The following is a 21,449-nucleotide window of genomic DNA, read 5'->3' on the forward strand; positions in this document are numbered from 1 at the left end:
ATAGCAAGATTGGAGCAGATCACCAGCCTAAATGGACATGGATACTAATTGAGTGAAGGGAGTAATAAATATTGGCCATGTATAATATCCTATATAGGAGAGATGGTCACATTCCTAGGCCTCCAGGGATGAAAGAAGAGGTAGGAGCTCCCAAAGATGACTTCATTTGTAAACGTTCAGCTATGATGCATCAATTGAAGGGGAATTAATTTTGATAAGTGACAGTCTACCCATCAAATAGGCTACCCAGTCCTGCCAAAGGATCTCAGCCTGAAACATTGGCTGTATTCCCCCTCCCCTCCCCCATAGATGCTGCCTAGTCTGTTGAGTTCTTTCAGCAGTTTCTGTGTGTTGCTTTACTCCCAAATGATTTGCAACAGGGCCAGCAATGCTCAGCATTAGCAGAGTCACTGAAAAGATGTTTTACAATGTTGGTTAATAATTTCCGTCAGCCAGGCTGGTGCAAGTTCAGACAATGCCATAACTCAAGAGCTATGAACGCTAATAGTTGAAAAACATTACCTCAGGCCTTGAGCGTGGAATTGTTCATTATGAAACTTTAATCACAGACAGCACTCGACACAACTAGTCAAGCTGCTGCCTCATTGCTCCAGCAGGTTTTATTTTTTTGCATCATTTCTTTGTAATGTTTAGAGCAAGGCCAAATCCTGGTGTTCTTGCTGTGGCCAATGTATTGCTCTTTCCTGACATCATTGAATGAAATTAGTTGTCTGCTTGAGATGGTTGGGACCACAAGACTAAAAGTGGACCAAAAAAAAAAAAAAAACCAGACAGCTCTTCTAATTAAAGATTGTTGCAAACTCTGTAGCGTGAAGCTCTTCACTCAGGCCTGAGAATATGGTCAGTCCATATCCTCCTGTTCATTGTTCAAATGCCCAGCAGCATTCTTAATTGTTAACAGGACCGCACGGCTTTGCACCCAGCCGATAATGGCGATGATGTACTGCTTTAATCTGGTTGCCAGTCCAATGCTCCCACACCTTAAACTTGCATTTGTTGATGTATTGTATTGAAAATTAAAACTAATGCTTAGCACATCAGAAGTGGAATCGACTCTACAGGTTTAACCAGAGCAAGTTTATTAATAAATAAGTTGTACTAATACAGTCAGTTTCCTGAAATATCAAATCAGGACAGTGTGGTAGGTAACAAAACAGAGACATTACAAAGTCCCAAATGATCCACATTAGGATATGCCAATGACAGCTCAGTGGAGAAATTGGACCTTTCACATGCAATTCGATACCAGCAGTTAACTTGACAGTGAAGAGTGGGCAGGAGTGACAGGAAAAAACAGGAACACTTGTCTAGACCCTCATCTATAATAAATAGTGATTATACTTCAACACAACCAATTATTAAAGTGTGCAGAGAAGCAGCAGGACCAGTGAACCATAAAGAAAATCAGTGTTCAGTTTTCACTATTGGGTGTGAATTCATAACCACTGAACTTCAAATTCTATTTGAGTGTCGTCAGTACAGGCGCAAACATCCTTTGCAAAATTGCACTGGATTGCCATTGCTGTTCACCCCTCTCTTCCACTTCATGAGCAAGAACAAATTGGGATGTAGGCAATGGACATAATAAAGTGTATGTACTATTTCTGAAACCGCCAACTGATCACAAGCTAACGAAAATAGGAAAGCTGTAGTTTGGTCACAGCACAAAAATGCGAATCTGGCAGAGGAGTAGTTATTTTCAGAAAAACTTTGGGAAAGAAAAAGCAGACTTCTTACTTTCCAAAAAAGCACCATTTCTTATTGTACGTGACTGAAAAAGCAACACGATGCTACAGAAGCAGTGTATAAAAACCAAGATGCAATCAACATGTGAAGCTGAATGACCGTAGCTCAAATTCACAACAATGGCAAGAGTACTTCATTTGCAAAGAATTAGGATAAGTAGACCAGAAATTGAAATAGTTTCTTTTCTAGTAGTGCATGAGTGCCAAAGGTAGTTCTGACACTTACACTTGCTCAAGGGGAAAAAGGTAGGCAGCCAAAAACAAAAAAGCAGCAATATACATGTCATAAGAATAGATCTGGTAGACTGGGGAGGAGAGCAAGTGGAGAAAAGGATCGAAGGGAAGTGCAGATCATTTAAAATAGATTTTCCTCCAATAAAATCAGTACCCAGAACCCTGATTCAGTAAAGTGTCTAGATTCAATTTGAAAACAAAAACTCATACTGCCTTCCATCTTCTGACCTGGTGTTACTGTCAATCCCAATCAAGCAGGAAAAAAGACATTTAGCTGAGGCATCAATTAAGTGGTCCAGATGACATTAATAGAATGGGGATATGATCAATATAGACTTGCTTATGGAGGTAAAAAAGCCCAACCCAAATGTTCTTGTAGCTGGTACAAGGCATTAACTACGTGTAGTGGCCACTCTCCAGTGCCTCACCAAGTAAGATGCTTTCCACTGAAGCTCTACATCGAATTCTCCGAAGTCCATCATTGCTCCACCAGCCCCTGCCCTCCCCCACGGCAGTGACCCAACCTTATTTTGAGCAAGCGGAACAGCCAGTGTTGTTACTCTGTGAGAGCTGTTGTGATGAAATGATTTCAGGATCTGCAGGAGGTGCATCACTTTCCGCATTAATAATGTTTTCCACCAGGAGCCGAGCAGATTCTTCAATGTGGATGTTGTCCTCAAAAACAAAGTGCAAACATTTCAGAGTAAACATTAAAAAACTCAAGCAGTTAGAAAATGCTTAACAAATTAACCCCTTCCCCCCTCCAAAAAAACCCCACATCCATCTGCAATCCTTCGAATCAGCCTTTCAATTCCTGTGGAGAACCAAGGCTACTGCAGGTGATCTGGAGGTACTATTTTGAATAAAAGGGCGCCATTCACAATGATACAGTTTCCAATGACAGACTAATTTCACACTCTCCCCCACTGCCCCCCGAGTTCATCATTTAAAGCATTTCCATTAAGTTTAGTTACTGCACTAACCATAAAAAAACCATACAAGATCCTACAATTCCCCAGGGTTCCCAGATGGGGAGTGGCAAATCTTGGTAAAAAAATTAATGTAAATAAATACACCAGCCATCCCAAGTATAAAGATTATTTATACATTTGGGCTTCCTTTTGTGGAGGGTCATCTTCAGAGGCAATTGACCAAACACTAAATAAAGGAACTAGGTTGTGTGGTTTGGGAGGGGGGGAGGGGGTAAAAAAGAGAAGAGGGGGTGAAGAACTGTACTGACATTTAAGAAATGGCCTAGTCTGTACTACAGAGGAATCGTTGAAGTACTGAAGGAATACTCACTATGTTGAAATCGTGCACGCGGTTTACAGTTTGGTAAAGCAGAAATGGATGCAGAGGAACCCATGAGCATCACAACCAAGACAAGTTATGCTGCTTTTCTTTCTCACTGAGTGTTAATTTATGCATGGATTGGTTTATTTTGTGATCCAATAGTACTTAACTGGAGCACCATCTCGTGACTTCATGAACTACTCACTGTGCAAAACATTTTAACTATTTCAATCAGTAAGATTTGTAATTAGGTCAAAGGTGATAATGCAATCATTTTTGTCCATTAACAGAGCAAAGATTTCAGAAATCAAATTTCAAAACAATGGGCAAGTTCAAATTCTAAATGCCAATTACTCCTGAATCAGTTGACCACTGACTATCAAGCTGCAAAGGTCATAAACCACTCCTCCCACAAGATAAACTTTAGAGGTCGGTTACTCATTCCAGATTCTGAGAGCTTGTCAGGTATTTGATAATACTCTTGGACATTTATAATAAAAAGGTGCAATAAAAGATAAGTTGATAGTGGTTAGTGACATTAAAGTATCAATGGCAGGAAAACTTTGCATCAAACAGCTAATGGGAAGTTCACAGATCGGAGGTCGATGATCTTTCCTGGAGTTTGGGTTTTATGCTGAAGTTGTTTAATTAAAGCCTTGGATGTACGTACAAGTTCACACTTAGAAAACAAAAGGATCAATGATGCCACAGTCAATGATAAAGAGGCTTTTCACCAAGGAGGAGATTTACCTGGATGTTGCCTGGATTAGGGACCATGTCAAATGAGGTGTTTGAAAGGAATAGTTAGTGGACAGCCACCAACTTTTCCCCAGGGCAGAAATGGCCAATAAAAGAAAGCACAATTTTAAGGTGAATGAAAGAAAGTATGGAGGTGGAATATCAGTAGGATATTTTTTAAAAACATGCGTGTACAGAGAGTGGTGGGTGCATGGAATGCATTGTCAGGGTTGGTGGTAGAGGATGATACATTAGGGACATTGCTTCAATAGGCACACAGATGAAAGAAAAATAGAGGGCTATGTGGGAGGGAAGAGTTATGATTAGTCCTGTAAAGTTAAAAGGTCAACACAAGATCGTGGGCCCAAGTACTGTTCCATGTTTAAGGACATAGAGGTGCATTTACTCCATGTCATTTTCCAATAGCAAACTCTCAGCACAATATAATAGTGAACGAAAAATCAGGACCATCTCCGAGCAACACCAATACAACCCGACATTCATCACCCCCCCCCACCCCCACCCCTGACAAGCAAATAACCTGGTCTCTTCCCTTAAACCAGAAAAAAAAGTGAACTACAAAGTAGAATGTTACTATACTAGATCTCTCTCCTGTTAGACCAGCAAGATCGTGGAATTGCTGGGACATGCAGAGAGCATGCCTCACATCAGCACCACCACATTCCTAAAAACCCAGGCATCTAACCTGCAAGGACTCGTTCTTTAACAAACAATAGGATTCTTTCCACATTTCCTCAGGGTAGACTAAAGTAAAGCTCGTGACAGGAAGCACGACCTAACATGACGTCAAACTCAACGTGACCTAACCATTAAAACTTAAAAGCCCCAATCAGACCCTCTGGCTGAAGGTCACAGCTGTGGAACATTTCAGCTGCATGAACGTCTTGAGAGCCAAATGCAGTGTTCTTCAGCTATTTCTGGAACAAAGATACATCAATTCAGTAAGTTATTTTTTAAAAATACCCCATTTCCACATTTAGCCACAGAAAAGTTTAGGACCTCAAGTTTGCTTGTTGAGTTTAGTCAGGTGGTCTGAACCCCAAAAACAAAGTGAAGGCCTTTTTAAACAATCCAAGGCAAATCAACTTCAGATTATTTCATTAATCTCATAAGTGCAAGTCTGAGGGTTTTTAAAAAAAAAGTACGATTACAGTCAGAGGAGAGGATAGATTCTGAATAGTTCATTGATTCAAGGGAAATTAAGGCAACCAACACATGATTTAAGACATCACGAGAGATGTTAGAAGACAGAAAGAACCCTGAACCCCCACCTCACGAGTTGAAGAATTTATGTATGGCCAAGACAACTCATCATTGATCAACTGAGCTCCACTCCAGTGCCTGGTAGAGTTTGGAAAACCACTGCATCTACTGTGGGGGGAAATGGGCCCACTGAACTGTCCTTACATTGCCTCCAACACAAGCTGTTGAGATCAGCTGACCCACCACCACCTCCTGGGCAAATAGATTCCAGGTTGGAGTCCCATGGCTATCTTGACTACACACCTCCCACCCTGTCTCCTCTTTAAAAAAAAAAAATGCTACTCCCTCTTTTCAGTTCCTTTGTCTCTGCTGCATCTGTTCCCAGGATGAGGCTCTCCTTTCCAGGAAATCAGATGTTCTCCTTCAATGAATAGGGTTTCCCTTCCTCCACCATCACCCACATCGCCTCCATTTCCCAAACATCAGCACTCACCCTGTCTGCCTGCTGCCTTAACAGTAAAAGGAGATTCTCGTCCTTACCTACCACCCCATGAAACTTTGCATTCAACACAACTTCCACCATCCTCAAAGGGATCCTACTAAACACATCTTAACCTCCCCCACCCCCAATTCTCCACAGAGAATCTCTTCCTTCATGATTCCCTTGCCCCTTCATTCCTCCCCACTAGTCTCCCTCCCAGCAAGCAGCCAAAGTTCTACGTGGGTATCCTTCAACCTGACGGCATTTCTCATTTTAGTTTAAAACAGTATCCCTCCCCTCTTCTATTCCCCACTCTGGTCTCTTTGGGAAGCAGTGCACGGATCAATGCTGAGTCTGTTGCTGTTTGTCATCTATAAAATCAATGTATGATGTGGTTGATAAAGTGGTTAAATGGATCAGCAGACAACAATAACCTTGAGGTTTAGTAGATAGCAAGGAAGACCAAAGCTTGCAGTGGTATTTGGACCAGCTGGAAAAATGGGTTAAAAAAAATAGCAGTTGGAATTTAATGCAGACCAAGTACGAGGTGTTGAGATGTAGGAGGACCAACCAGGGTAGGGCTGGCAGAGTGAGCAGCAAGGCACTGAGGAATGTAGTAGAACGGAGGGCTCTGGGAACACAGAACCATAGCTTCTTGGAAGCTTTGCCACATGTAGTTAAGGTCATAAAGAACAGTTTGGCACATTGGCCTTTATAAATTGATGCTTTGAGTATACAAGTTGGATGTCATGTTGAAATGTTGACATTGCTGAGACCCACTTTGGAGTACTGTATGTAATTTTGGTCACCCATCTTTTTGGAAAGATGTAAATAAGTTCAAAATGAGCAGAGAAACTTGACGTGGATGTTGCTAGGATCCAAGTTATAGGAAAAGTTGAACAAGACTTTATTCCCTAGAATGTAGAAGATTGAGAAGAGATTTGATATACAAGGTTAGAGGTAAATGCAAGCAGGCTTTTCTTTTTCTCCACTTGAGATTGGGTGAGACTACAATTTGAAGTCATAGGTTAAAGGCAAAAAATAAAATGTTTAGGGGAACATGAGGGGGAAACTTCTTCACTCTGAAGGTGGTGAAAGTGTGGAAGGTGGTGAAAGTGTGGAATGTGCAAATGGTAGTTGCGGGATCAATTTCAGCATTTGAGAGAAATTTGGATATATACGTGGATGACAGGGTCATAGCCGGCTATGATGAGAGTACAGATCGAGGGGTTAGGCAGATTAATGGTTAGACAAAAGGGTCTGTTTCTGTACGGTGGTGTTCTATGACAATGGTGAGACCCGATATAGATTGGGAGACCACTTTGTCAAACATCTCTCCATCCATAACAGAGGATTTGCCGGTGGCCAACCATTTTAATGCCACTCCACATTCCAACTCATCAATGGCCATGAGGAGGCCACCCTCAGTTTGAAGGAACAAAACCTCATGTTTGGTAGCCTCCAACCTGACAACATGAACATCAATTTCTCCAACTTCAAGGAGAGAAGTTGGCGCAGCACATGGCAGCAGCGGCCTTTCAGATCTGGTGCTACTTTAACTTAGTCTTTTTAATTTAATTTTAAGGTACAATTAGGGTTCAGGGCAATGGATAACAGAGCGAATATCTACCATCGCCAGATACTGCTACAACACAGAGATCACCCAAAAACAAACCTTCATGAAAATCTGCTGGCTAGATTGCGCGACCTTGGCTTGCTAAGGGAATCGGGCCTGCAGTCCTGGGAGTCGCCTGATGCCGGTGGCCGGAGCTGGGGATGTCGTAAGCAGTGTGCGAGGAAGCGGAAGTGAGGTGAGTGGGCAGGAGTCCGTGCCAGGAAAAAAATAAGCCCTAGCCGGCCGGCCCTCCCGTCCATTCTGCTCTCCAATGGACATTAAATTGGACTACATCTGTGGCAACAAAATACTCAGCAGGAGTACAGAAACAGACAGAATCCTTTGGCTGTTTATTTATATAACAGATTTTCCCCCAAGCCATCAGACTACCAACCTACTGACCTCTGCTGTGCCTATTGTCTTGTTTATTATTTATTGTAATGCCTGCACTGTTCTGTATTCTTTATGCAGTTCTGGATAGGTCTGTAATCTAGTGTAGTTTTTGTGTTGGTTTACGTAGTTCAGTGTAGTTTTTGTATTGTTCATGTAGCACCATGGTCCTGAAAAACATTGTCTCGTTTTTACTGTGTACTGTACCAGCAGTTATGGTCGAAATGACAATAAAAAGTGACTTGGCTTGGATTTCTCCCCTTTTCCATTTCTGTTCTAGCTCCACTCCTCCTCACCTGCCCATCACCTCCCACTGGTGCCCATCTTTCACTACTTTCTCCGTGATCTAATCTATCATTTCTTCAATCCTCTACTTGCCCCAGCTTCTCACTTCATCACCCCCCCCCCTTCCCCTTCAGCTTCCAGCTTGACATTCCTCCCCTCCCTCACTTTCATTCTGGCTGCTTCCTCCTTCCTTTCGAGACCCGATGAAGCATCTCAGGACAAAATGTCAACTTTTATTCATCTCCATAGATGCTGCTTGACCTCCTGAGTTCCTCCAGCATTTTGAATATGTTACTCTGCATTTCCAGCACCTGCAGAATCCATTTTGCCTAGAATGTATAGAGTACTGGTCGCCAACCCGGCGATCTTTGAGACTTTCCCAGTAGATCCCGAAAAAAATGAAAAATAAATACACAAATAGTGTTGAGAGATTGTTTCCGGGTTGCGGGGTTTTAGTTCTGTTCTTTCTGCCCAGTGCGCATGCGTGTAGCTCCCCCGCCACACGCTTGACTACACAGTGTATTTAAGTGGTCCCCAACCACCGGGCTGCGAGGAAACGATATGAGTCAACTACACCTTCCCTTATTCCCTGTCAGGCCCACTGTTGAACTTGAATACACGTGAGGTCATTACCCAAGCGCGTCAGGGATCACTGGTTGGCCTTGGGTAACCAGCCGCTTTGTGCAGCTGACGAGAAGTGCCGTTGCCACTGGCCTGGAGCGCGGACAGACAGGCGCAGCCTCTAAAGTTGTTTAGCACACCGAATGTTCGTGGGAACCCGCTGCTAAAATATTTGCAGACGACCTAATTCGGGCTCAGGGTTTGGTAAGTATCAGAGCAGCTACCTCACTGCGACCTACTGAAACAAACTTTTGTCGGCCGATAGATCCTACGGGGGGGGGGGGGGGGTGTACGTGCGCCCTGTCGCACTCCTCACTCGGTCGGTCGCTCTCTCCGGACTGTAACCGCCGCGGCCCCGGCACGGGAACAACCGCACCTGGCATTGGCATCCGGCGGCGGACGGGCGGGAGGCTGGAGTTCGGGCCCGGAGGCTGTCTAATGAGGCAATGAAGCCCTCAAAACTGCTTCGGTACCCTGAGTCCAAGCACTCTGCACTTAAAGACAAACCGGTTGAGTTATTTTTCCAGCGGAAAAAACATGAGCAAGCGGGGCAGCAGCTGAGAGCCACGTAAACTAAATTGCGGAATAGACTGGACATAAGGAACCTGCTTTGAGTATCGCTGTATTCCGGTCACATTTAAGACACCAACCCCCCCCCCCCCCCCCCGCCCCCGCCCCCCCCCCCCAGTCAGCCGGTCCATAAGAATATTGTCAATATTAAACCGGTCCGCGGTGCAAGAAAAAAAGGGTGGGTACCCCTGGTGTTCATACATTATTTCTACTTAAGGGTTGGGGGGTTTTACTTCCGGTCTTCTCTGCCCGGTGCGCATGCGTGTAACTAATCGATTTGGAGTCAATCTCGCCTTTCACTAAGGCTGAGGTAGGGGATCTTGGGCTTCAAAAGGTTGGTGACCACTAGCACAGATGGATAAAATTGCTTTTTTAACAAATGGAGTGTTAGAGTGGAGAATCATAGGAAAGTACAAAAACAGGCCCTTTTGTTCATCTAGTCCAGGGGCTCCAAACAGCAGTTAATGGTAGGGGTCCTTGGCATAAGAAAAAGTTGGGAACCCTGATATAGTCCCTGCTGAACCATTTAGACTGCCTAGCCCCATCGACTTGCACCCAGAACAGTCAACCATACCCTACTACGTACCTATCCAAACTCGAGTAGAACATTGAGTCTGCATGCACCACTTGTGCTTGCAGATCATTCCACACTCGCAACCCTCTGTGCGGTTACCCCTCATGGCCCTCTTAAACTTGTCATTTTTTCACCCTTAACCCATTACCTAGTTATAGTCCCACCCAGCCTCAGTGGAAAAAGCCTTCATTTACCCTATCTATACCCCCTTATAATTCTGTATACCTCTATTCTCCCCTCAACCTTTGTTCCAAGGAATAAAGTCCTAACCTACTCCATCTTTCCTCATGACTTAGGTCCTCCAATCCCAGCAACATCCTCAAATTTTCTCTGTACTTTTTCAACCTCATCTACACCTTTCCAGTAGGAAGTGGCTAAATCTGCACATAATATTTCAGATAGGGCCTCATCAACATCTTATACTATTTCAACATAACATCTCATTTCCTATGGTCAGTACACTGATTTATGAAGCAAATGTGCAAAATGTTTTCTTCATTATCTTGTCTACTTGTGAATGCACTTTCAATTATCCACCTGCATTCCCAGATTCCTTTGCCCTACCACGCTCCTCAGTGCCCACCGTTCACTGTGTAAGACCTACCCTGCTGGTCCAACCGAAGTGCAACACCTCACTCTTGACTGAATTAAATTCCATCTGTCATCTTTGTCCATTTTTCCAGACAAGCTCTGATGGTCTGCCTCACTGTCCACTACATCCTCAGTCTAGATGTCATCTGCAAATTTGCTGATCCAGTTAATGTTATGATCCAGATCATTGATATGGATGACAAACAACAGACCCAGCACCAGTCCCAGCAGCACTCCACTAGTCACTGACCTCAGGTCAGAGAGGCAACCGTCTATTACTACTCTCTGCCTTCTCCCACAAAGTCAGTGCCTAATCCAATTTACTACCTCATCTTAAATGCCAAGCAGCTGAACCTTCCTGATCAATTTTCCCATGCAGGGCCTTATCAAATGCCTTGCTAAAGTTCATGTAAACAACATTCACTGCCTTGCCTTGAACCTCCCTGGTAACTTCCTCCAAAAAAAAACCTATTAGATAGGGTAGACACTACCCACCACGTACAAAGCCTTCTTGACTATCCCCAATTAATCCCCGTCTATCCAAATACTCATATCTGGTCCTTCCAATAACATTCCCACCACTGACTGGCCTACAAGTTCCTGATTTTTATGCCTTTCTCAAACAGTGGAACATTAACTAATATTAACTGAGAGGCACAAATAGTGTAGACAGTCAGTGTCTTATTATTATTTGGTGGGACATAGTGCCAAGGACTAGACTGTAATTAAGATGAGAGGAGCAAGTTTGAGGAGATGTGTGTCATTTTTAAAACAGAGCGACAGGTTCCTGGAACTGTGGTGGAAGCAGCCATCATAAATGGCATTTAAGAGGCTATTAGACATATGAATATGCAGGGAACAGACAGGTGGATCGTGAACAGGCAGAAGAGATAGTATAGTGCACAGATATCCTGGGGCAAAGGGTCTTCCTGTGCTACATTAACAAGGAGCTGAGGGTCCATATTTAAATGCCAAACACCAACACCCACCCCACCCTCCAACAAAATTAAATTTTCTTACTTTTGCTGATGTCTCAAACCAGGCAATGAAGCCATTCTCTTTACAGAACTGATCCAGTTTGGGCAAAGCGCTGGTCAGTCCCTCTTTAGCCTGGTCACATTTGTTTGCCAGTAAGACTGCAGGCACTGGCCTTCCGTTCTGCAGCCTCACTTTAGAGTCAAGATCACTTTTCCATTTTGAAACCGCCTCAAACGTTGATGCTCTGGATACATCAAAGACGATAAATGCTCCCACTGCTTCCCGGTAGTAAACTCTAGTCATGTTACCAAACCGCTCCTGCCCTGGAAAGAAGTTTTAAAAAATTACTTTTTGTTTTCATCAAAATCACTAACCAACACCCAACAACAGTATCAAGTTATGTTACTAATAGAACTGCAAGCAATCCTTTGGATTTTGGATCCTTATTCAATTTGTCTGTTGGTGCAATTATAAAAAATTAGCTATTGAGAGCATTAAATCAGTTGAACACAACAGGAAGGAGAAGCCAGCGTCAATTCAGGATTAACAATGATATGGAGAAACTGCAGGAAGTCAAAACAGCCAAAGTGTTTGGTGCATCATGGCAAGCTCAAATCAACATTTCTGGAGACCAATGGACAAAATTTCAAGAATGCCGCCACCACCTCGGGCAGAGATCTGGGCAGTTATCTGAGCTATGGCATTCACACAGGCTGCTAGCTGCATCGCTAAGCAAGCCCAAACATCACCTCCCACCAGCTGATGGTATGTTGATCCACCTCAGCAGTAGTTATAAGCTTAGGATTTATTTTGTCGTAATTCCAGGTGTGGAAAAGGGTAAATAGAAGTATTTCATGTAGCCATGGACCATGCCGGATGAGACTCTTCATCTGGTGAGATAACAGAGGGGGCGAGGGACAAGGGGAGAATTCAGCTGAAGGGCGATTGGCAGATGGATGTGGGAAAGGTAGAAATACAAGACGGTGGGAGGTGTTAAGTGGAGGCAAAAGGCTTCAGATGACGTCTGATAGGAGAGGAAGGTGAATAATGAAATAGAATTAGGTAGGGTGGGCACGGCAGAAAGAGACCCAGACGGGGTATTGGTGTGATGAGGACCCATATGCCAATTACACCTTGTCTGGACCCACCTATCATCTACCAGCTCTTCTTCCACCCCCTTCCCTTTACATTAGTATACCTGCTATATCCCCTCTGTCCCCCAGTCCAGACAAATGGTCAAGACAGAACACTGACTGTTCCTTTCTCTCCACAGATACCACTGTCGCTCTCAAGTTTGTCCTTTCCCCTTGTTATTCTAGTTGATTTCTTTTGAGTACTACAAAGTATCAAGCAAAAAAAAGACAAATCAGAATTTCACTAGTATCGTTCTCTCCCTTTTTCTCCACACCACCATCAAACGCACCCTCCTGCTGCTTGATTGGAGTTAATGTCACAGAATTGAATACAAACACAAGTTCTACGAGCCAGATGCTTGCAAGACAGACGTTTGGGCACAGAAATGCTGCTTTCTTATCACATGATATTTCCAAGGATCATGTGGTCTGCCGCCTGCTTCAGTGCAACAGTTTTACAAACAGCTTTAAGCATCCAATTTGCTTGAAGGCCCTGTATGCAAACAGTGTGCCTTCCTAACATTAAATTTGGAATACATCTGTGTCCCAATGCCGCCTGACGACATCACAATTAAGCAAAATGCACAGCTAAATCAGAACAAAGTATTCAGAAATCTGCTGTTAGTTTGCAGATATGCAGCCCATCTATCAATTAAGATTAATATAAAGATAAAGTTTGCTGTAGAGATGCACTGAGCAAGAAAAGTATAGCTCAGCAAGAGCTAAAGTTTTGAGAATACAGGACAGCCAATCTAGATTCGTTATCATTTAGATTATCAACGATTTAAAAGAACTGAGTAGCTATCGAGATTTGCACGCACTATTTGTAGTTATTGCCCTTTTAATTGTCCGATTTGTAGCAATACAGCTGTTCTCCAATGAAACAGTCAGCAGTGTCATCATAGGATTCCAGATCATGGGACCAAGATCTAAACGAGATTAACTGATTCTACTCCATAGAACACAAGGCATGCTACAAGAAAGCAACTGTAAAATTCTGCAACTGAAGATGAATGGAACAAAGACAAAGAAAAAGCTTTTAAACACAGAAGAATTCTCCATTTTTGATTTAAAGTTGGTCATACAGTCTTTATTCTGGAAAAAATCTTGAAGTAGCTTTAAAACCGCTAACTGAAACTGCTTAGCATATAGTTCTGCAGCCAAATCAAAGCTGTTCCTAGAATAAATTACAATCCTTTCAGATATGCTAGAACTTTAACTTACTGTCAAACAATATGGTGATAACATCCTAAGATGGGTCTCGGCCAAAAATATCGACTGCTCTTTTCCATGGATGCTGCCTGAGCCGTGATTTCCCTTGGCATTTTGAGATTTTTCCTATGGACAGTTTTACCAGTTGCTCTGAAGCAACAGAGTGTGACAAATCATTAGATTAGTACATGTTACAGTCACCAACTGGAGTTCAGATCCAGACCATGGTCTACGAAGAAACAAACTGAACACAGATTCACAGGAATGAATTACGGGAGTTACTAATATATTCCACAGCTTTCAGCTGAAGTAGTGTTCTGTTGGGAGTGCACTTTCTCTTGTGTCTTATTACTTTTCAAATTAGCCATTTGGGTGCGTGAGCTAGAACTGCTAAACCAGTGCTCTACATGTTTTCACAGGAAGACCTACAATTACAGACTTGCCTTGAGACTCTCAAGGGCTGTCACAAAACTAGGCAACAGTGTGAATATAGAAAATATACAGCATATAACAGGCCTTTTGGCCCACAATATTGTGCCAAACATGTGACCTACTCTAGAAGCTGCCTAGAATTTCCACACTGCATCGCCATTTTTCTAAGTGCCATGTACCAATCTAAGAGTCTCTTAAAAGATGCCATCATATCTGTCTCCACCATTGTCACTGCATTTCACTCCACTCTGAAAAACTTATCTTTGACATCCCCTCTGTACCTACGTCCAAGCACCTTAAAACTATGCCCCTTTGTGTTAGCCATTTCAGCCTTGGGAAAAAGCCCCTGACTATCAACACGATCAAAGCCCCTCATCTTATACACCTCTATCAGGTCACCCCTCATCCTCCCCACTCCAAGGAGAAAAGGCCAAGTTCACTCAACCTATTCTCATTAGGTACGTACTCCAATCCAGGCCACATCCTTTTAAATCTCCTCTGCACTCCCTATAGAATCCACCTCCTTCCTGTAGTGAGGTGACCAGAACTGAACACAGTACTCCAAGCAGGGTCTAACTAAGGACTTGTATAGCTTTAACATTACCTCTCGGCTCTTGAACTCAATCCCACAGTTGATGAAGGCCATCACACCATACGCCTTCTTAACAACACTGTCAACCTGCGCAGCAGCTTTGAGTGTCCTATGGACACGGACCCCAAGATCTCGCTGATCCTCCACACTGCCAAGAGTCGTACCATTAATATATTCTGTCTTCAAATCTGACCTACCGAAATGAACCACTTCACTTATCTGGGTCCCAGAACAATCCTTGCGGACCACCACTGGTCACCATCCTGCATGCAGAATACAAACCATCCATAACAACCCTTTGCCTTCTGTGGTCAAGCCAATTCTGGATCCACAAAACAAGGCCTTTCTTACTTTCTGAACGAACCTTGCATGGGGAACCTTATCAAATGCCTCACTGAAATCCATATACACTACATCCACTGCTCTACCGTCCTCAAAAAAATTCAATCACACTCATAAGGCATGACCTGCCCTTGACAAAGCCATGCTGACAATCCTAATCAGATTATGTCTCTCTAAATGCTCATAAATACTGCCTCTCAGGATCTTCAACAACTTGCCCACACTGAAGTAAGGCTCACTGGTCTACAATTTCCTGGGTTATCTCTACTCCCTTTCTTGAATAAGGGAACAACTCCGGTACTCCTCCCAACCCTATTGATGACACAAAGATCATTGCCAGAGGCTCAGCAATCTCCTCCCTCACCTCCCACAGTCGCTTGGGGTACATCTCATCCAGTCCCAATGACTTACCTAACTTAATACCTTTCAAAAGCTCGAGCACATCCTCTTTCTTAACATCTATACACTCAAGCGTTTCAGTCTGCTTTAAGTCATCCCCACAATTGCCAAGATCCTTTTCACTGGTGAATTCTGAAGCAAAGTATACATAAAGTAGATCCGCTACCTCCTCCGGCTCCACGACGGAGGGGGAGGGGGAGGGGGAGGGGGAGAGAACATATTGATCCTTTGTTTCACACCTGCGTAATGCATTAAATTAACAAAAGAGCAATAGTTAAGAGCTCCCATGGGTTTGTTCTTCCAATTTATTATTAATTATTCAGCACAGTACAGACCCTTCAAGCTGTACTGGCCAGCAACTCTTGCTTAACCCTCGTCTAATCATGGGATAACTTAGAATGATCAAGTCTAAATTAGTAACTGGTAGCTGGTCTGTCTTTGGACTGCGAGAGATAACTGGAGCACCTGGAGAAAACCCAGGCATTCTTCGGGGAGGATGACGGACTCCTTACAGATGACATCAGAATTGAACTCTCAACTCTAATGCCCCAATCTGTAGTAATAATGAGTATTTACTCTCACTCCCGATTGGTCCTACTCTCATCCTCTTGTTCTTCACGTACTTGTAGAATGCCTTGGGGTTTTCCTACATCCTGTTCGCCAAGGCCTTTTCATGGCCCCTTCTAGCACTCCTAATTTCATTCTTAAGCTCCTTCCTGGGACCCTTGTAATTTTCTAGAGCTCTAATAGTACCTAGTTTCTTGAACCTTTCGTAAGCTTTTCTTTTCTTCTTAACTAGATTTTCTACATTCTTTGTGCACCATGGTTCATTAACCCTACCATCCTTTCCCTGCCTCAATGGAACATACCTATGCAGAGCACCATGCACATGTTCCATGAACATTTGCCACATTTCTTCTGTGCTTTTCCCTAAGAACATCTGCTCCCAATTTATATTCCCAAGTTCCAGTCTAATAGCATCATGTTTCTCCCACCCCAATTCAATGTTTTCCCAAATCTTCTGCTCCTATCCCTCTCCAGCACTATGGTGAAGGAGATGAGAGTTGTGATCACTACCTCCAAAGTGCTCTCCCACCAATAGATCTGACACCTGACCGTGTTCATTTCCCAATACCAGTTCAAGTACAGCCTCTCCTCTAGTTGGCTTATCTACACAAGCCAACTGCTTTTGGATTTACAGATTTTGTTAGGGAAGGTGTGTCACTGAAAGCAAACCTTGTCCCAAAACAAAAAAAAAGCTGGTGAGGACACACCCTTAGGCTTAACCAGCTGTTATATTGGTCAAGATTTCGACTATCAGGACATCCAAAGAAATAAAAAAAAAGACTAAAAGAATCAAGTTCAGTTCATGCTTGCTAAGTTCACAGTCATTTAAAAGTTCAAGCTGGTACAGGTTTGTCAGACAGATTACACTATAGTTCAATATCAAAGCAGCATTGACAGATTGGCAAACCAGTGGCCAATTCCAGATTTCTGGGAAACAGTGGCACTTGAGTGTTGAGCTGATGTCATTTTAAATAGCTCTAGGCCATTAGACATTTAGCTACTATCATTTGGCTACATTCAGTTAAAATATTTATAAATTATTTTCTAAACACTACTAAGTTATGTCACATTCTTTTCAGGATTCATAAGTCACATAGTCCATTGCTATTTTTATTAGGAGACATTGAAGGGACAATAACGAAATTTAAATTGAATAAGTATCAGAAAAAATTTATAAAAATTGCTTTGGCAGTAGCCAAAAAAGTTATCGCAGTTACTTGGAAATCTGATTTAAATTTAACTATGGATCGTTGGAATAATGAAATACACAGTTGTATTCCATTTGAAAAAATTACGTATAATTTAAGAAATGAATATGAGATATTTTTGAAAATTTGGTCACCATACTTACGAAAGATAGGATTAGATACATAGGTCCTTTGAAGATAAAATTATAGTAATTGGGGAAAGTGAAAATAAATATCAAAATTATTTTGAACTCCATGGAACATGTGGGGATCCTCCGATATCCAGGCAATCTTTCTTCTCTTTTCTTTCTTTTTTTTTCTTTTTCTTTAGATAAGGGTTAAGGGGGGGAGGGTTAAGGGGAGGGGGAGGGTTAATATCACTTTTCTTACTATTTTATTATCACATTTATTCTTGTAATTTCTAAAATTCAATAAATAAATAATATTAAAAAAGAATTCATGAGTCATCTTGAATGTTCAATTTAGCAACTTACAAACCACTTTAGTCTTGAATGTATAAAATGGGCAGAATTGAAATGGCTACTTTAGAACTTTATTCAGAGGCAGCTTTGGTGTTGGGTGTGTCATGTTCTTGAGTTATTGCCTGGTGTAAAGAGTATTCTGAGGGTACTGGTACAGTAAAATGAACAGCTTGGTGAGAAAACAGGCTAGATTTGGAGCAGTATCACCAGAAGTTACATCCCATCTGTTCTAAATGACCAACTTCTTGCCTCCACACAATAGCCAAGAAAACGTCCCTACACCAACACCCAGTTTCACCAGATAAACCAAAGAATTTTGCACATTTCAATAAGACCATTTAATAACACCTTGATTTTTGTTTAAAGAAACTAAGTCATTTTCTTAACTTCCTCAGCTCTAAAGTCTTTAGCCTGAAACATTAAATTCTCAGATGCCCAATATGCTGAGCTTCTAGTGTTGGCTTCTAAGTATTATCTAGTCTGCCAAATCCCTCTTCATTAAGACAAACCCTATCCCAGGAATTATTTGAAACTATTTGTTATACACTCTCTATCACTAGAACAGACAAAAAAACTCATACTCAATATTCAAGAGACTTGTAGATGACAATATTACTTTTCAGAGATTTATGTCCCTATAAAGACCAACACTTTTCAATCTCGCCATTTAAAACTTCAAATATTCTGGCAAAGTAATGGATCTTTCATTTTCCACATCATCCTCTACCTGCTTGCTTCACCCATTTACTTAATCTTCACAGAGCACATTGCCGGCCACCTTTAAAATCAACAGCAAGTTTATTTATATATCAATATAATGTACTGGCATTGGGGGAAAGATCAGTTATTGGACAAGGTAGTCGTACCATTTAGTTGGGATGCTGGGAGGGGTGCAATTTAATTTCCTTCATGTATGAGGGGATTACATGCACATAACAGATCTGTTTCTATTATTCTGCTAGCTACAACTTCAGATTTGTTCAGCCCAATTCCTTGTGGATCTTGTCCAATCCTGCTTTAAGCACATGCTACTGCTTTAATAGATTCAAGCCTTTCAGTACAACTGTCACGCCAATTGATGTGTTCCCAGATTACCCTCCCCTTTTCCACAAATTGTTTTTCAATTTGCATCTAAAGTCTGTGGAATTTTGAAGATCACTATCAATGCATCTGTTGGCTCTGGAGTTGCCCCTGCAAGGAATCTAACCACCAGGTCCTGAGAGCTTAACCATCTTTCACCCCCATTAAATTGTTTAGAAAAAAACCTAGTGCTGATGTCTTTGGTCCTTATTCACTATGAAGATATAAATTTATACATCTTCAGCATTTCTTAAAGATTCCAAGATTATGCAAGCAGGTTTTTTCCACTGAGGTTGAGTGGGACCACAACTGGAGATCATGGGCTAAGGGTAAATTGTGAAATGTTCAAGGGGAATGTATAAGGGGGAACTTTTTCACTCAGAGTGAGAGTGGAGAACGAGCTGCCAACGCAAGTGGTGCACGTGTTTAAGAGAAGTTTGGATAGGTACATCGATGGGAGAAGTCTGTAGGGCTATAGTCAAAGTGCAGGCTGATGGGACTAGGCAGTTAAAATGGTTCAGCACAGACTAGCTGGGCTGAAGGGCCTGTCTCTGAGCTATATTTTTCTATGACTTAAATGTTTCTGACATTTCCCATCTCAACTGCAAGGAATTGACACTTTTTTTGATGACTGTCTGTAGAAGCTTTTTACAGTCAATGTTTATGTACTTTGCTGGACTATTCCTGTACACTATCTTCCTTTTGCCAAACAGGCTTAGTCCTCTGCCAAGTTCAGGAATTCTCAGTTCTCATGCTTACTACATTATTAGCAATACTACAACTCCTTAAGCTTGGATTCAATATTATTTAACTTTATGCCACATCTGATGAACCTTTTACACCTCCCTCCATCACCTTAATATTACATGTAAACTTTAAAATATTAGCCATTTCTTCTTTATTGACATCCTTCAATGCAGTTTCACCAATCTAGCAGAGCCAATTCCCATCTCATCTTTATAGTTTTATTCAGATTCAAGATTTCGGTTTCAAGCAAATCACTTTCAATTCTTATATTTAAAAAAACAATCAGTTCCCCGAAAGGTGCTGAAGCCACCAGATTTTTAAACTAGTTAATTCACATTTTTAAATGTCAGATCCAAAATAGCCTGTTCTCTTGACCAGTGAATTGGAGGAATCATCTCTTACATACTCTGCAATGTGTGATTTATAATTTATACTAATTTGGCTTGTTCAAATTATATAATATCTTTGTGCTTGTAGCATTATGCAATCTAGGTTAATTAAACCCAAAGATGTTAGAAAGCTGTCTGTCTGTGCAGGAATTAAAACGAGGTTTACCAAATTAAAAGAAAATGAAAGAACCTGGAATTTTTAAAAAAAGCTATGGGAGAATGAGGCATGGCTGACACGGGTGTGGACAGGTGACAGAAAACGTAGTGAACTATAGAAACTGAAGAGAAATTAGTAGCTAGCATTTCCACCCTACTTACTGGAAATCCTCGGGGCGAATCCCCTGGAAGAGTGTCAATAAAAGATTTATTGAAGTGATAGCTATAATGAGCATCAGCTATAGCAAGACGATATTGGCAGAAAGTAGTACTCAAGGTATCTACGGTGTAACCGGGAATTAGTTCTGTTAAATCATACCAAGGGATTTGGTCAGGTGTTTTTTGTGCAGGTACTGTGAATCAACTTTACATGAATGACCCAACATTTCATCCAATGAACCAAGAAACAAGATGTTGAGCCACCCAAGATCAAAGAACCAGTGTGGGAATGAAATGTTTCAAGACAGAGGATTTAACATGGTTAGATGTACACGTTTAGTTTTCATTCAAAGGACGTGAATTTGATTTTCTGGAAGAAATGATTATATTTGTAAAGGCTTTGATAAGGTGCCAAATAATAATTACCTTGTTTAAAAGTGATGTTGGAGAATTTATTGTGAAAGTAGTTAAGCAGTGTGTTTACACACATATACTTTTTCTATAAAGAAACTTGGCTCTAGAAGTGTTTCCTATTCACTGCCTCTTTCTGATGCCTGGGGCTTCTACTAGTACCTCATGTAGTACTATGTAATTTGATTTTCTCAAAGAGTGGGGCAACCGGTCACATGATAAGATGAGCACAACACAGGTGTTACAATTACTTTTATTATGTACTCATCTATAACCACAAGAGCTGTACATGGGCTTGCAATAATGTTCTGTCCCTCATTTTGCAACACAACCTGGGTATATTGTGAAGTGGACAATAAGCACTGTATCATTACAGATCTTGCTCATTTCAAATCTTCTGGTAATTTCTTGCATTTTCTCAATTACACTAGTAAACAAAGGAACTTCATTTGCACTGATTACCAGAGGCAACAATAATTGAAATTATCTGGTCCAATTAGGAATTAATGTCAAGGAAGTAGCATCTTTTGTGATACAAATTCACTTTCCAGGGGCTGAGAGGCTTATTACAGACCTCAACGTTCTAGCATAGCAGCATATCCCAAAGGGTTAGAGGTGTTTGGTACAAAGTTAAACTCCAATCCAATATTCCTTGTTTACTACTAGTTATAAACAATGGCCTTGTAGGTCAATGATTATTCAAGAGAAACAATGGGGTACACATTAATCTAATGAGACATTGCATTCATCAGGCCTGATAAAGGTACCTGACAGTGTGAACTAGTCACAAAACAGTATAAC

At 41.7% G+C, this 21,449-nt stretch overlaps 1 protein-coding gene across 1 annotated transcript in view; it reads right to left on the bottom strand.

Moving 5' to 3' along the window:
- Positions 1 to 1,077: 1,077 nt before the first annotated feature.
- LOC140734317 (ras-related protein Rab-38-like) overlaps positions 1,078 to 21,449 on the bottom strand; it is a 31,201-nt gene continuing 10,829 nt past the window's right edge. Inside the window, exons 2-3 of the mRNA XM_073058114.1 lie at positions 11,403 to 11,683; positions 1,078 to 2,675 (exon numbers count right to left, since the gene is read on the bottom strand). Of these exons, the coding sequence (XP_072914215.1) occupies positions 2,526 to 2,675; positions 11,403 to 11,683 (431 nt within the window). The 3' untranslated portion in view covers positions 1,078 to 2,525. The remainder of the gene's footprint in view (positions 2,676 to 11,402; positions 11,684 to 21,449) is intronic.

Source organism: Hemitrygon akajei, chromosome 10, assembly GCF_048418815.1.
Source record: "Hemitrygon akajei chromosome 10, sHemAka1.3, whole genome shotgun sequence".
NCBI classification, from domain to species: Eukaryota; Metazoa; Chordata; class Chondrichthyes; order Myliobatiformes; family Dasyatidae; genus Hemitrygon; species Hemitrygon akajei.